We start from the raw sequence: 14,925 nt of genomic DNA, 5'->3' as shown, positions 1-14,925 counted from the left end.
ATAAATCCCCTCCATATTATATTGAACATTTCCTTTTTAATTATTTGTTGTAGGAACACCCCTCGGCGGCAGGGGGCGCGCTCGAACGGACCGCGCCGCAGAGCTGCGCGGAGAAAAGCGGAAACGGAAGTGACGACAATATCAACAACTCGAGTTTACTCCCAACTCCGACGGACCAAACTTGACCGCAGTCGCTCTCGAAGCGGTCTCCCGTGTAGTTTACTTCAGGGACGCATTATGGTGGGGGATTCGTCTCCGCGCGCCCCGCTTGGATTCGCGGCCTAAAGCTGTGACGCCGTCCGTCACAGACACTCCTAATATGCTCCCCGACGGCCCCGCGCCTCCTTCCCGTGAGGTCGTCGGAGTGGACGGATCGCGTGCGGGCTGCTGTTGACGTTACGCGGCTAACGCTTTGAGATGATCTCGCTGCTTCTCCCACCTGTCAACTAGCGGGCTCCTCTCCTCCTCCACCACCTCCACCTCCTCCTGCTGTCCTCAGCCTCCTCCTGCTCGCACCGTCCGCTCCACCCGGGATGGCTCACTGTGGCTCCTCCGAGCCCGGGGCGAAGCCGTCGGCACCGCCGCGGCCGCCGGACGCCGCCCCCCAGCAGCAGCAGCAGCCGCCGTCGTCGCAGAGCGGCGGCGTCGACCAGAGCATGAAGCCGGTGCTGTTCGAGATCTTCGGGGAGATCTGGACGGTCCAGTCGCGGCTGGGCCAGGGCGTCTCGGCCTCGGTTTACCGGGTCAGCTCGGGCAGAGCCGCCACCGCGGCCGTGAAGGAGTTCCAGGCCGACACTCGGGGAGGAGATTACGGGTATCACAAGGAGAGGACCGTGCTGGAGGACATCCAGGGACACAAAAACATCGGTGAGTCGGAATATTCGGGACATGTTGGGGGGGGTTGTGAGCTGGACGACTTTAGAATCAGACTGAGAAGAACTTGCAGTGTAAGAGTGTAAAAATCTGCAATGACACATTTTGCTTGTATTGACAATAATCTATCTATCCAGATAGATGGATGGTGACAAATACAATGCCTACATTTCCTCTTGGGCAAGTGGAGGAGATGTGAAAAGGAAGAACTCTCCACCAAGTCATATTCTGCAAAAATAATTTTCTAAAAGTTTTCTAACAGTACTAATCGTCCCCACACCTGGAACGACGTCCCAGAAGTGAAGAAAGTGTGTCCTCTCTCTCCCTGGCTTGTTTTAAAGGTTTTAAAAAGTGTGTTGCTCCAAACAGCCAATCAGAAATCAAACCCTATATAGTGTCACCGAGGGTTTAGCCAATCACAATCAAGGTAGGCTCCTCCCCCTTTTGACTCCTCCCACAATCAGGCAGCTCTGCTCTGGCACATGGCGCCACGAGAGGCAGTACTTCATCCTCTTCCCATATATGGGCACGTGTTGGGCGGAGCCAGTCCGGCTCACACAGACACAGCAGATTCTGAATGCAGCTCCTATTATCCAATATTCAAATGGAGGGGAAATCAAGGAAAAGCTGCATTTGGGTTGAAAAACCTTTTGAATATCATTATCAATATCATAACATTTTTGGACCAACGAGACCATGTGAAGGTTCTGAACAGGGGAGAGATTTTACTGCTGTGACATTCTGTTATTCTGACTTCGGCTCCGGTCCCATTGTTTCTCAGTGACACTATACGGCGTCTTCACGAACCACACCAGCGTGGGCGTTGCCACCCGCTGCCTCCTGCTGGAGCTCCTCGACGTCAGCGTGTCGGAGCTGCTGGTGCGAGGCAGCAGTGGAACCCAGGGTGGAAGGTGAGTGTGAGTCCGTCTGTGGCGCCGGCTTCTTGAGCGCGAGGTTCGGAAAACGGTTGATCGCAGGAGACTTGGCAGCGTTTTGTTTGTGATCTGATGAAGCTCAATACGAGCCGAGACGTCCTCCAGGTCACATGATCGATTGCCAATAATAACGCTGAAATTGTTCTTTTTAATTACAAATAGAGCTATAACAAGAGTTTTGATTTGTTTCGATAAAAATTATAGTTTAAAAAAAAAACAACAAACGTTTTCTTGCTTTGATGCACATGAACAGTCGTCATCCAAGCAGAAACTTGATGACGAAACAAATATTTAGATCAGGTGTGTAATCTTCTCCCCAAGTGGGACGTGGACGTTTAAATTAGCATTTAAAGGTACAGACACAGAAATGGACGATTGTCAGTCAAAGGACTGTTAGACTGGCTGAAATTCACAAACAAGATTAGATTTGGGGAAATACACTCTATTATAAGACGTCTATTTATGTGAAATTGTTGGGGTTAAAAACCGGTACAATACGTGACTTCCGCCTTTCCACCGGATTCACCAGACCCCAGCAGGGCCATTCCATGTGGCTGGTCCAGCACTGCGCTCGCGACATCCTGGAAGCCCTCGCCTTCCTCCACAAGGAAGGCTACGTTCACGCCGACCTCAAACCGCGCAACATCCTCTGGAGCGCCGACGACGAGTGCTTCAAGCTCATCGACTTCGGCCTCAGCTTCAAGCAGGGAAACCAGGTCGGTTGCGCGGGGATCTGGGCGGGCGTCGCCACGTTTCTCTCCCCCCCAACTAAAACCGACTCGCCCCCTTCGTCTCAGGATGTCAAGTACATCCAGACGGACGGGTACCGGGCGCCGGAGGCGGAGCTCCAGAACAGCCTGGCGCAGGCCGGGGTGGAGATGGAGGGCGACTCGGGCTGCACGGCCGCCGTGGACCTGTGGAGCCTGGGCGTCATCCTGCTGGAGATGTTCTCGGGAATCAAACTCAAAGACACCGTGCGCTCGAAGGAGTGGAAGGTACCGCGGCGGTCCAGACGCTTTCGGCACAACGGTCAAGAGACGATTGGTACCCACCCTTTGTTTGTTTGTTTTTTTCCCCTGTTTCCAGGACAACAGCGCCGCCATTATTGACCATATCTTCGCCAGCAGCAGCCCGGTGAGCCCCGCCATCCCCGTCTATCACCTCAGAGACCTTGTCAAAAGGTACGCCTCTTTCTCCCTCTGCCGGTACCACGATCCACGATCCACGTTGTGGGACTCAGCTTTTCCTCCGTCTCCGCAGCATGCTCCTCAACAACCCAAAGCATCGCTGCACGGCGGAAGCTGCCCTCCTGAACCCGTTCTTCAGCATCCCCTTTGGTATGTGGCTTTTTAGTTTGATTCGGATTCACTCTGGTCAAAATGTGGCACCTGCCGGCAGAGCGGCTCTGTTTCCATGACGACCCAGGGAGCGTCGTCTCCACGTGGTTCCTCTAGTACCGCTCACATCGCAACGTCAAACCACATCACTTCCTGTTCAGGGCAACGCAACTCTGAAATACTCTACAGGAGTGTTTTTGCTCTCCAACTTTATTTTTTCTTCTATTCATTTATTTATTGGTTTGTATATACGTATTTTGCCAACTTTTTGCAAAAACTACTTGCCCGAATTGCATGAAATTTCAGTCACGAAGTCGCAAGGATGCGTTTAGGTACCCTTTGATTTGACGTAAAGCGGAACTCAGTGGTACAGATGGAATTCGGTCAGAACCGCTAAAAGTACTGGATTCAGTCCCTCGTGCCACGTAGGAGCAAAAACAAAAAAAATTGATTGTTGTTTCCAAAGTTGTTGTTTTTTTTTGTGGACAACTCGGTGAAGCAGTGAAACCACATCCGGGGGGAGTTTGATGGCATTTTGATTTATCGTGTCTCAGCGCCGCACATTGAAGACCTGGTCCTGCTGCCGTCTCCCGTCCTCCGTCTGCTCAACCTCATCGACGACAGTCACCTGCACAACGAAGAGGAGTACGAAGGTCAGGGGGCCGTCCATTTAGGGTTTCCTCATCAAATGTTCAACATGTTTTTGGTTTAATTCATCTGTTAAGATATATACACTGTATTGCCAAAAGTATTTGCTCAGCTCTCCAGGTGTTTGAGTCATTTTGACTTAAAAAAAAAAAGAAAAATCTGATTTTTCTTTCTCAATGCACTTAAAAATGACCGCAGACATCTGATATATTCTCAAAAGTGAAAATGCATTGCTGTGATTGTCCTCAAGGATTAAAATGGATATAAACAAACCCAAAATAAAAAGTAAATGAGGCTCTCTTTGTTTGTTTGTTTGTTTTTATGCCCAGCTCTTCTCACGGATTCATAAATTAGGCCGCTTATAGTTTGACCCGACTGATGATATTGCTGTTGCCTTAACCCTTCGGTTCGCTCGAGTTCACGTGTTTGTTGTTGTTTGAAGGCAGGCGAGCAAATACTTTTGTCAAAATAGTGTCTGGTCCGTTGGGAGAAAGTGACGGCGGGTGTTTGTGCTCAGATATCCTGGAGGACATGAAGGAGGAGTGCCAGAAGTACGGCTCGGTCGTCTCTCTGCTCATACCCAAGGAGAACCCGGGGAAAGGACAGGTGAGTCCGGCTGTTTGTGATGATGATGATGAAGAAAACGCCTCTTTGTTGTTTAAACGGGGGGTTAATTCCAGTTCGGGTACACGATGTGGTAAATGTTTTTGTAACTCTATATATTTCTCTGGTTTTTCCTGCAGGTGTTTGTGGAGTACGCCAACGCCAGCGACTCCAAGGAGGCTCAGCGGCTGCTGACGGGCCGGACGTTCGACGGGAAGTTCGTGGTGGCGACCTTCTACCCTCTGAGCGCCTACAAGCGAGGATACCTGTACCAGACGGTGCAGTGAGACCCCCCCCCCCTGGCGTGGAAGGGGGGGCGGGGCTTCTCCTCCCGCCGGTCGATGCAGGTCAGCGTCAGTTGATGTACGATTATCATGCTGCAGATTTAAAAATATATATATATATATAATATAATTTTACATCCGTCACGACGCCACAGAAGACCGACTTCTACATTATTGCACAACTGGCAACGCTGCATTTTGAGCCAGTTAACTTCTGAGTGTTCTTCCTCTCTTTTATTATTCTTTTCTTTTTGTTTTTTTGTTGTGCATCCTGCGTTTGGTGCGGCGTGTGACTTTTGACCTTTGTGCCGAACCTTCGATGGCCTGAGATCTGCGACGGCGGTTTCGTGCGACACGAGCTGCCGACGGGGTTTTCTTCTTCTTCTTCTTCTTCTTCTTCTTCCAGAATTGTTTTTTTTTCGGGTCGGACAAAAAAAAAAACGTTCTCCAGGGCTGGGATGTGAAGGGAAACATGTAGCAGGGTGAATGCCGACACGTTTAGCTTTATATATACCGGCAAAAAAAAAAAAAAAAAGTGAAACTGAAGGTTTCCTGACGTGACGACTGGTGTGTTTTACTCACGTTTTTTTTTTTTTTTTTAGTTTAGCCTGTGTGGAGGTGGTAGCAAGGTACGGGGGGGTATAAGGGGGGGTCGTTCTGACCTCCTCAGGTTTTCAGGGAGAAATTGATTGAACTCCTCGCTTAAAGTTCTCAAAGAAGTCACTTTCCGAGGGTCCTACCCCCCCCCCCCCCCCCCCCCCCCCGACCTGTGTCTTTATATCTGTGTAGCCTTTAATTTCTGACCCCATGTGCTCAGATGATGTTTTGTTTTTGTTTTGTTTTTTTACTTCTTCTTCTCTTGAATCTCACTGGGGCTTCTTTTACCGAAACGCCGAGCCGTTACCGTGGTTACCGACCTCCGGCCGCTCTGTTTTCAGCCGTGCAGTGACTTTATGAACAAAAAAACCCCCAAAAATATGAACTGATTCTTGTGTTTTCTTGGATCGAATCCGTTCAGGTTCGGTGGACGAGTCGTTCAGACGCAGTCGCCGCCGATCACGCCACGCCACGCCAACGCTGCTAAATTGACGGCGGCGTGCGCGCTACAGCCGCGCGAAATGAACCTTTTCCTGCTACACGTCAACATAAACAGTAACGAAGCGTAACGTATAGACGTCTTCTAGTTGGTCTTAAGTTTAAAGTTTCTACTATTTTTTTTTTTTTAAGCCACGCAGCATTATATAAACACTCGTAAGATTGTGCTGTGTTGGGTTATACATGCAGTAAATTCTAAATACCACATCTTAACTCGTCTTTTCAGGAGCAATACCGCGACGGGCAAAGAAACTCTTTTAAGTAAGTGTAACGTAAGAGAACAGGATTGGTAATAGTTGCGTTTACAAGTAAAAGGGCAACTTGCAGTTTGGAGAGTGACCAGCTGTCCCGAAGTGAAAAAGCGAAACGACTCGTTTGCGATCAAAAGTGCCGCAAATCTTTATTTTCTTGATCTTTAATTTATACTCGCTTTTGCCGAAGTTGGGCCTCGTTTGCACGACGAGGTTTCGTGTGGAAATACGATTCGTTTTTTGGGGTTTCATTCGCAAAAAGCATTTTCGCACGTTTTGAAAACGGCGTAGTTCTCACGTTGGACCACAAGGGGGCGGGTTTTTTTTGTTTTTGTTAGGGAAACACACAGAGAACAAGACGCTATAAACGTTAACGCACTGGGAGTAGACAAACATTTTAGAGGACAGGCGACCAAGTTGGATTGTTATTGCGGTGACTTTCAAAATAAAAGTCTGAGGAGACTACGGGCTGGGATTCCACGGCCATTTTCAAAAAGTTATATTTTCAGTGGCTTTGAGCGTCGTCGGCACAAAAACAGACAGCATTTATGCATTTTCACTTAAATACTTTTATTCTTGAATTTACTTTATTTTCTAATCTATTTTAGTCTTACCGTGGAAACGGGGCCGAGCTTTTCGCAAGAGCTACTGGCTGTAACATTGCTAACCAGCTGGCAAAAATGCTAAATAATCAAACAGGCGATATAAGTGATATTAATGAAAGTGAAGAATCAACAGGTGGTTTATTTATTTTGTCACAAGTGGAGGTTTAATTTTAAAGCGAGAGGCTTCCGTTTTTCTTCTGTTCCTCAGTTCTTACTTTGTCTTGGTTTTAAAGCACAAACATGAAGCCCTGCTCTGGGATGGGACTTGTATGTGTGAGACGAACGAGAAAGTAGTGTCAAATGACAAATATTTGAAGATCGAAAGTCAAATTCCTCCGGGACGTTTACAGGAATAATGTATTTTTGTACAAGTTTTTATTTCGACGTGCCTAAAATGTGAATTCCAAAGTTTCCTCTTGGGTGATCAAGTCAGAGACGGAGAGACGGGGCGGCTGTCCCGCCTCCCTTGACGGAGAGCTTCAGGTAAAATGTGTTGTGGGGATTATTTACATTTCAAGGCGAATCCGTGAGGAAATGAATCATTAAAAGGAAAGTTGAATTAACCTGTTGAGTTTTTCAGCTATTTATAAATTAACCCCGTCTCTAGTTTTAGCTTAAAAGAAGTCCTCAACCAAAAAAAACCCCCAAAAGACTTGAATTGCACTCCTGCAACCTAAATCTGTGGCGTGAAAAGCACAATGATCCGGGTGAGTGAATGTTCGAAATCATCCACCAGCCTAAATAATGCTCACTTCTTAAAAGAGTCATATTATGCAACTTTTCAACACTTACACATGATCCCGTTGGTCCAAAAACATTTTATTGAAAGTTTATTGCCCCAAATCCAGCTTCTGCTTGATTTTTCCCTCCATTAGAATATTGGATCATAGGAGCTGCATTCAGAATCTGCTGTGTCTTGTGTGAGCTGGACTGACTCCGCCCACACACGCCCATCTATGGTAAAAGAGGAGGAAGCACTTCCTCTCGTGTTGCCATGCGCCTAATTGTGGGAGGAGTTAAAAGGGGAGGAGCCTAACTTGACTGTGATTGGTTAAACCCCCGATGACACTATATAGGGTTTGATTTCTGATTGGCTGCTTGGAGCGACACACTTTTTAAAACTTCTGGGGCGTCGTTCCAGGTATGGGGACGATTATTACTGTTGGGAAAACCTTTAGAAAGTGAATTTTGCATAATATGACCTCTTTAAGTTGCCCCCCCCCCCCTTTAATTCTTCTTCTTCTGACCTTGGCTGATGAAGGTCGACTCACTATCGCCACCCTCTGCACAAAAAAAGTGGTATTACACATTGATGTGGGTTTTAGGTCATTATAAGAGGCTCAAACACTCAACGACTGAATTTATTAAGTCAATTCAGTCATATGAATTTAAAAAAAAAGAAGGTTTAAGCTTATGTTTCTGCGTCTCACGAGAGTGAATGAGGATTAATTGTCTCACTGTCGATCCAGATGATCTGGGACGTCGTCCGCAGTTAATCCCGACCGAGAATTCGGAAACGTTTGAAAATATCAAGCGACGATACCCGGAGACAGCGATGCCTTTGTGTTATTGTCTTCCTGTGTGATGAGAAGCTTGATGGTTGTTGAGTTTCAGCTCCGGACGACGTTTTCCATCTTAACAGCGTCACAGGCCACACTGGTTGTTACTGGGTTTGTTTGTTTCTTTTTTTTTTTTTTTCTTTCCTTCTTTCTACAAACTACTTCTGAAAAGAAGCACGATGTTGAGAAAGGGACTGTATGCAAGACACGAGCACTGAGACTGTAAGACGACCGGCGTGTTTGAGAATCATAATAATAAAAACGATGCTTGACTTGGAACGGCTGTTTTGTCTCGTGACTCGTGGCGCCAAGGAACCGATCGGTCCGAGACCTTGTGGCGTGTTCGCATTCCTCCCTTTGATCTGGATCGGTAATAATTCCAAAATTAAGAACCAAGTCCACAACGACTTCGTAGTTTGTTTGTTTTTTCTTTCAATACGAAGCCGTGACCCACTGGCAGCTCCTGCACTTACCTCTCTTTTTTTAGTTTAAATTTTTGGTTTATACATGAAAGGATTCACTTTTCTTTGTTACTTTTCAACCAAAACTGCTGAAATTAAGTTTTTTTCAATTTTCTGATGTGAATGTCTCCTGTGACGTCCTTCATATGTCCCGGTCTCATTCAGCCCAGATGTATTATTGATATAATATTATGAGGCCGTAACGTTTAGATGACACTTGAAGAATCAGTGACCTCTTTTAAAAAAAAATTTAAAAAATTTAGAGACTCGCTTTTAATTAAAGCTTAACTTTTGTTTTACTTGGTTTTATCCATGAGGTTTGTGTGTTTTTAATCTAAAGCACTTTGTGCAACAACTGTTCTATATAAATATAATTTATTTTATTATTATTATTAGTTACTGAGCCCAGAAAGCCAGGACCCTATTGTAACTGTAATGTTTCTTTTTTCATATTATTATTCCGCCGTGTCATTAGACCCAAGTTGACCCGCTAAACAAGCTCAAAAAAACTAAAAATTTAAGAAAATGTATTTTTTTTTAAAAAGCACCACAATGCTTGTTGACGTTTTTTGATGTTTATTATAAATGACACCAAAAACCTCAAATTATATTTAGGGATTAGCCAGATTAAAGGCCCACAAATTTTCAAAATACGTTTTTTTTTATATATATATATATATATATATATATATATATATATATATATATATATGTAGATTTCATCAACATCAAAAAAAAAAAAAAATTTTTAATTCAATAATCAGTCCCGTTAAACCTCTTGGCAAATTTAATTGACCCTAACATCTGGATTTCGAATTTGAAACGTCGGCTCCTGGTTGCGCCCCGACCTCTGTCCTCCTGAAGCCGCTGTCAGATCGTCCCTTGTCCCGCGACGGGAAGCGTCCCGGCGCCTCGCCCGACCCTGCTGGGCCTCTCGCACGTGACGGACAGGTACTGCGTCAGCTTCACCATGGCGATGATGGCGGACCCCCCGACCAGGACGCAGGTCGGCCAGAACAGGGAGTAGAAGGCGGCGGCGCGGCCGTAGAACGGCGCCAGGATGGCGCCGCCGCCGGTTCTGCGTCCGACGAAACACCGAACGGTACCCAGAGACTTGAGACGCTGGGAAACGTCCTGAACCGCGGCGCGACTGGCCGCGTACTCCTTCTGACACTGTGGAACGTAGAAGCACTACAAAAACGACAAGAGTTCAGTTTTAATTATATTATTAAATATATAGTTTATAGCAGTGTTTTTCAACCACTGGGAAATTATCCAATTTCACATTTTTTTCGAAAAAAAACATTTGCTCTCACAGCCGACAGTGTGTTGCAGAGTAATCATGTATAAATACTCTTCGCCACTAGAGGGCAGCACAGAACTTTGCCGGTGAAATGGAAACTGACAGACGTCAGTGTGGTTCATCTCCACCTCCTGCTACCATCTTGTATCAAAGTACTGTGTCAGTGACAGTGATGGAGAAGTTTTTGAAAAGGAAGAATGTGAACCAGGATCTCAGCTCTTCATCCATCAGGTCCAGGTTTCACACTGAGGGAGTCACAATTTTTAAAAAAAGAAATTGGGAAATACTTTTTTTTCTGTATTTATTTGATTCCTGTTGATAAAACTTTGATGAGAATGACTTTATATTGTTAATAGAGGCTACAGAGTTTAAAATTTTAAAATTTTCGTATTTTGGTGTGCCTCGAGAGTTTTCCTAAGAAAAAAGTGTGCCTTGGCTCAAAAAAAGGTTGAAGAACACTGGTGTATAGTATTAAATATATATGTGAGTGTATGTCAGGGCATAGGTTTTAGGCAGCGAGCCGTCCAGCCGTCATTTGAATGGTCAATTTAAAAAAACGAAATAGTGTACATGTTGCTCAAAGCCTCTAAAATATGTGTATAATTACCGTTACGACTTGTCACCATCTAATTTTGCCTGAATTGATCTTTTTTCGCCAAAATAAAGCGAATTATCGGCTTGTGTACACGGCTCTGGTTTCCAAAAATGTTGACCCGCGTTTCGGTAACTGCACATCATTCATGCTTTTCATTGAAGAATAGAATATTCTTCAGTGAAAATGCAGATTTTGATATAAATATGGACAATCTTGTTCCTTCAACAATTAAATTATGCGTAACTGTGACGAGAAAAGGAAATATCCTACTGTTAAGATGCAAAATCTACATATTTAGCAGTCCAGAATGAATCGGTTTGAACCATTGAAGGTCAATCGTGTTGGGATGTAGATAAATGAAAGTGGAGCTTCAGACTCGGAGGCGGCGTACCTCAGGGCCGCTGCCGTGCGCCTCCTCGTCCCGCAGCAGCCGCACCACCTGGTCCGTGGCGTCCAGCCGGACGTGGACCTGCAGGCAGGGGTAGTGGGACGTCCTCCGGCACGCCGGCCCGCAGCCGTAGGAGCAGTTGACGTCCCACGCTATGGTGGCGTTCACCACGGTGCAGTTGTGCTCGTCCGTCCACACGCTGGAGAGAAAACGTCAAGAAGTCTTTCCTCTCCCCCGTCAAGCTCTCACGCCCCCGCGTGACGGCGAGTACAACCTGTCGGTGTAGGAGCGCAGCACGGTGACGCCCAGCACGAAGTACATCATCACGGAGGACAGCACCATGCCGAGGCCCCAGCAGGACGGGCCCGGTCCTCGCCGGCCCGCAGGGCGGTGACCGTCTTCCTCCTGTCGAGGACGTCCGAACTGGCAAATCCTCCGGTAGATGGACCTGAAAGAGGTTGAAGGTTCCTTTCCTTTCGTCACAAGCTGCACGGTGTTAAAAAAAAACATAAAAACAAACCCATTACCTGTGGTCACTTCCTGCGCCCGGCGCTTTTCTCCCGGCCCCACAGGAACATTCCTTCAGAGGAGCGTCGGAGTTGAAGTTCTTACCGGAGGAGGCGCCTGGGGAGGAATCAGAAGTCTTCTACTACTTTTTTTTTTTTTTTTTTTGCATATTTCTCAATTGTAGCAGACACAACATTGAGATATCAGCGATGAAAGATAGCCAACTAGCGTTACCCTCAAAGACAAGCTGATAGTGTGAGTTTTTGGAAAAAAAAAAAAAAAAAACACCCAGAATGCAACAGCTTTTCACTGTGTTTTTGCATTAAAACTGGCTTTATGTTGATAAAAAACAGACATTTTCATCACACATTTAAAAATAATAATTTAAAGGTTATTGTGGCCCCTGAACTAAATTTCATTATGAAATTAACCTTTTGACTAGTCAGACTTTAAACCTTCAAGAGGTCCATGGCCAAAATAAAAGTGGAAATGTCCACATGGATGCATTGTCTCACATTCAGTTGTTGCATTTTCTCCACTTTGTTCAGTGGGAAGGAACGACAGAACTGTAAGACGAAGCAAAACACAGACTGAGATGTTCTTTCACGGAGTTTAGCGCGGAGCTCACCTTCTGAACGGTCGGCGGTCAGACTGTGAACATCACAACACCTGCATGAGAATCACATTGACCTTTAATCCAGGGGTTTAACAGCTGTTGCTCCTGAGGAAGGAGCTGCGTGTCGATTGGTCGAGAAGATAAAGGATCCAGGAATTAAACCATGAGGCCATTAATAAAGAGCTTCACTTTGGATGTCGGACTTCGTCTCGGTCTTGCTTTTTAGAGCTGCTCTCTCTCTCTCTCTCTCTCTCTCTCTCTCTCTCTCTCTCTCTCTCTCCCTCTCACCGCAGGAGGGAGTGACCTCGGCGTGAAATGTTCCTGGCACAACGTCGAGTCGCAAACCTGTTTGTAACTAGAGATAAAACAAAGCTGTTGTCTTGCCTCGTCGCTGTTGTTTCAACTCATCGGGGTCCCGACCGACGAGGAAAAAGAAGAACGAGTGCATTTAAACGAATAGACAACAGTGACCGATCGCTGCTGGTTGTTATCGACCCTGCAAACCGTTCATGCCCTGATTGAAATCGAGCAACTTAAAGGGGTCATATGATGCAAAATTCATTATTTCTAACGGTTTTCCCAGCAGTAATATGAGTCCTCATACCTGGAACGACGTCTCAGAAGTGAAGAAAGTGTGTCCTCTCTCTCTCCCCTGGCTTGTTCCAGGTTTTAAAAAGTGTGTTGCTCCAACCAGCCAATCAGAAATCAAACCCTATATAGTGTCATCGGGGGTGGGGGGGGGGGGGGGGGGGGGATTAGCCAATCCCAAAAAGGAAAAGCTGGATTTGGGGGAAATAAACTTTGAATTTTTTCGAGTGCTCTGTCGTAGACGATATCGGTATCGGTATCGGTGCATCGCTACATTTTCATTCCTTTAAATTATCTAGCTTGTGTGGTTGTGTGTTATTAAGCTTCGCATATTAAATGAATGTTATTATTTCACCCGCCTCACTAATGGCACTCGAATGTTTCTTATAGTCGCAGCCGTTGAAAGGCAGCTGAAGGATATCGACACGTCCCCGCTCGTTTCCCCCCCCCCCCCCGGAGCTATTTATTCACCTATATATTAGGTGTTAAAAAGGTCAAGGGAGGCATTTCTTGTGGCGTCAGAAACCCCACGAGAGGAATGCTGTCTGATGTGGTCGATCGGTCGGCCGGGGTTCACGACCCACATACCGAAAACGATGCGGCCACGCCCCACCCAAGATGTCCTCACCTTAGACTTAGTGTCACACACGCCGGCTTCCTCGGCTGTACGTCAGGAGTTAAGCCACTTTGTTATTCAATAACACTTCCAACTCCATGAAGGCGGGACGGCTCCAGTTGTTCTCTGGCCTTATATCATGAATCATCCAACTATTAAAAAAAAAAGTGCATGTGGGAAGAATAAAAACACAATATGTGAATCCAGATTTGAAGTTGCCAGTGAAAGTTGTCTGAGAATGTTATGTTTTATCAGCTTTTTATTTATTTAGTCATTTGTCCTTTTGTTTATTTACTCGCCGGTATCGCGTGACATTTTCGGGGATGATTTGTCACCATTGAGCGACCAGTCGACGAGACTTTGAGACGTTAGCGTCCAACCGTTTCCAAATAAATCCCTAAAAACTGCCAAACCGCGGTGAAAGAAAATGTCCCATTCATCTCCTTTCATCTAATCCGCGAAATGTCCTTTGAAATCTTCTCGTAATAACGGCACTGATACACTAATTGGATCTCCCAGAAAGCCTTGCAGCTTCTCCGTGACCTGGTGGCTGAGCCGTTTGTCTGCGTGTAATTATTTATTTATCGGTTGATATGTATGTATTTTAGCAACTTTTCGCAAAAACTTCTCATTGTTGGCGAAGTTCTGAGCTCTAAAGACAGATTTTGGATTTTGTTTTCAAATAATCAGGACATTTTTTCATGATTACTTGTTTTATGTGGAGAAACCTGATGTTGTCCTCCAGCGCATGATAAGCACAAGCAGAGACCTGCAGTCCAAACGATGGCGTCACGGATCTGTTTCAGGAAGGTTATTTGAATGGCATGTGTGCAGATTGTGTGTGTGTGTGTGTGTGTGTGTGTGTGTGTGTGTGTGTGTGTGTGTGTGTGTGTGTGTGTGTGTGTGTGTGTGTGTGTGTGTGTGTGTGTGTGTGTGTGTGTGTGTGTGTGTTTGTTGTCAGTAGCCAGTTGTCTCTTTTAAGATCCCACAGCTGTTCTCCTTTGTTTGGACTTCGTGCTTCACGGCGGCACATGTGGGGCGAAAGAAGGCGAATCGTGTTGCTCTCACTTTTCCAACCGTTCTTTTATTTCTGCTGGAGGTTTCAGTGCTTCTGTACGTGTGTTTAAACTGCACTCAGAGCGAAGGTTAAATTATATTTACATTTCTCACATTCCTTTTGGGTTTTTTTCCCCCCAAGTTGTTAGAGACCACAGGTGAAACCAACCATATTGTCCATGATTGATTTGTGCCCCAAAGTTTTCACTAAGGCTTCGTTTATAATAAAATGTTTCATGTAACAACAGCGAATTTGCTCAAAACAAAATAGAATGCGTTTCCTCTGCGGCGGCACACATTGACCACGGTGTGTACGTTAGTCCGCCGGGTCATGTGAGGGCGCTGTTGCTTGGTTTTGTAATGAAACTACACAGACGTGTGAAGAGAACAATACGCTACAAACGTGAAGAAAATGGAGAGAACCCGACATCCGCATGGACCGACGACGCATCAGACGCTACCAGGGGTGAGTCTCAACTATTTAACTACTCCCATGGACTGATACAAAACGAGTTAAAGCGTGTAATTACGCCACGGTCCGCCATGTTTGTTTACAAGCGGACGAGCAGAAGGGAGGGGAGGAAGGGAAGAGATTGATGCGCATG

General features: G+C 45.9%; 2 protein-coding genes across 2 annotated transcripts; one reads left to right on the top strand and one right to left on the bottom strand.

Annotated features, from left to right (window-relative positions):
- Positions 1 to 149: 149 nt before the first annotated feature.
- uhmk1 (U2AF homology motif (UHM) kinase 1) lies at positions 150 to 8,469 on the top strand. The gene is made up of 9 exons (XM_080506596.1): positions 150 to 867; positions 1,655 to 1,784; positions 2,338 to 2,524; positions 2,606 to 2,803; positions 2,895 to 2,989; positions 3,069 to 3,145; positions 3,700 to 3,798; positions 4,311 to 4,399; positions 4,537 to 8,469. The coding sequence occupies exons 1-9, from the start codon at positions 534 to 536 to the stop codon at positions 4,681 to 4,683; spliced, it is 1,356 nt and encodes a 451-aa protein (XP_080362722.1). The 5' UTR covers positions 150 to 533; the 3' UTR covers positions 4,684 to 8,469.
- Positions 8,470 to 9,454: 985 nt separating this feature from the next.
- LOC308137795 (calcium-activated potassium channel subunit beta-2-like) lies at positions 9,455 to 12,094 on the bottom strand. Its single transcript, XM_080506640.1, has 5 exons — positions 12,073 to 12,094; positions 11,465 to 11,561; positions 11,212 to 11,385; positions 10,941 to 11,136; positions 9,455 to 9,842 (listed from the first exon to the last, which is right to left on the bottom strand). The coding sequence occupies exons 3-5, from the start codon at positions 11,277 to 11,279 to the stop codon at positions 9,522 to 9,524; spliced, it is 585 nt and encodes a 194-aa protein (XP_080362766.1). The 5' UTR covers positions 11,280 to 11,385; positions 11,465 to 11,561; positions 12,073 to 12,094; the 3' UTR covers positions 9,455 to 9,521.
- Positions 12,095 to 14,925: the final 2,831 nt, after the last annotated feature.

The sequence above is a fragment of the Blennius ocellaris genome, assembly GCF_963422515.1.
Source record: "Blennius ocellaris genome assembly, chromosome: 12".
In the NCBI taxonomy this organism is placed as follows: Eukaryota; Metazoa; Chordata; class Actinopteri; order Blenniiformes; family Blenniidae; genus Blennius; species Blennius ocellaris.
Note: the sequence above shows the minus strand (reverse complement) of the source record. Positions and strands in the feature narration are given on the sequence as shown.

What these genes read in the sequence shown, in the direction of transcription:
- uhmk1 (XM_080506596.1), top strand. Translation starts at nt 534, where the DNA reads ATGGCTCACTGTGGCTCCTCCGAGCCCGGGGCGAAGCCGTCGGCACCG. An exon ending in AGTGGAACCCAGGGTGGAAG is followed by an intron (nt 1,785 to 2,337) that starts GTGAGTGTGAGT and finishes CGGATTCACCAG; the next exon opens with ACCCCAGCAGGGCCATTCCA. An exon ending in GTTCTTCAGCATCCCCTTTG is followed by an intron (nt 3,146 to 3,699) that starts GTATGTGGCTTT and finishes ATCGTGTCTCAG; the next exon opens with CGCCGCACATTGAAGACCTG.
- LOC308137795 (XM_080506640.1), bottom strand. Translation starts at nt 11,279, where the DNA reads ATGGTGCTGTCCTCCGTGATGATGTACTTCGTGCTGGGCGTCACCGTG. An exon ending in CTGCGCTCCTACACCGACAG is followed by an intron (nt 11,137 to 11,211) that starts GTTGTACTCGCC and finishes TTTTCTCTCCAG; the next exon opens with CGTGTGGACGGACGAGCACA. An exon ending in CGCACGGCAGCGGCCCTGAG is followed by an intron (nt 9,843 to 10,940) that starts GTACGCCGCCTC and finishes TCGTTTTTGTAG; the next exon opens with TGCTTCTACGTTCCACAGTG.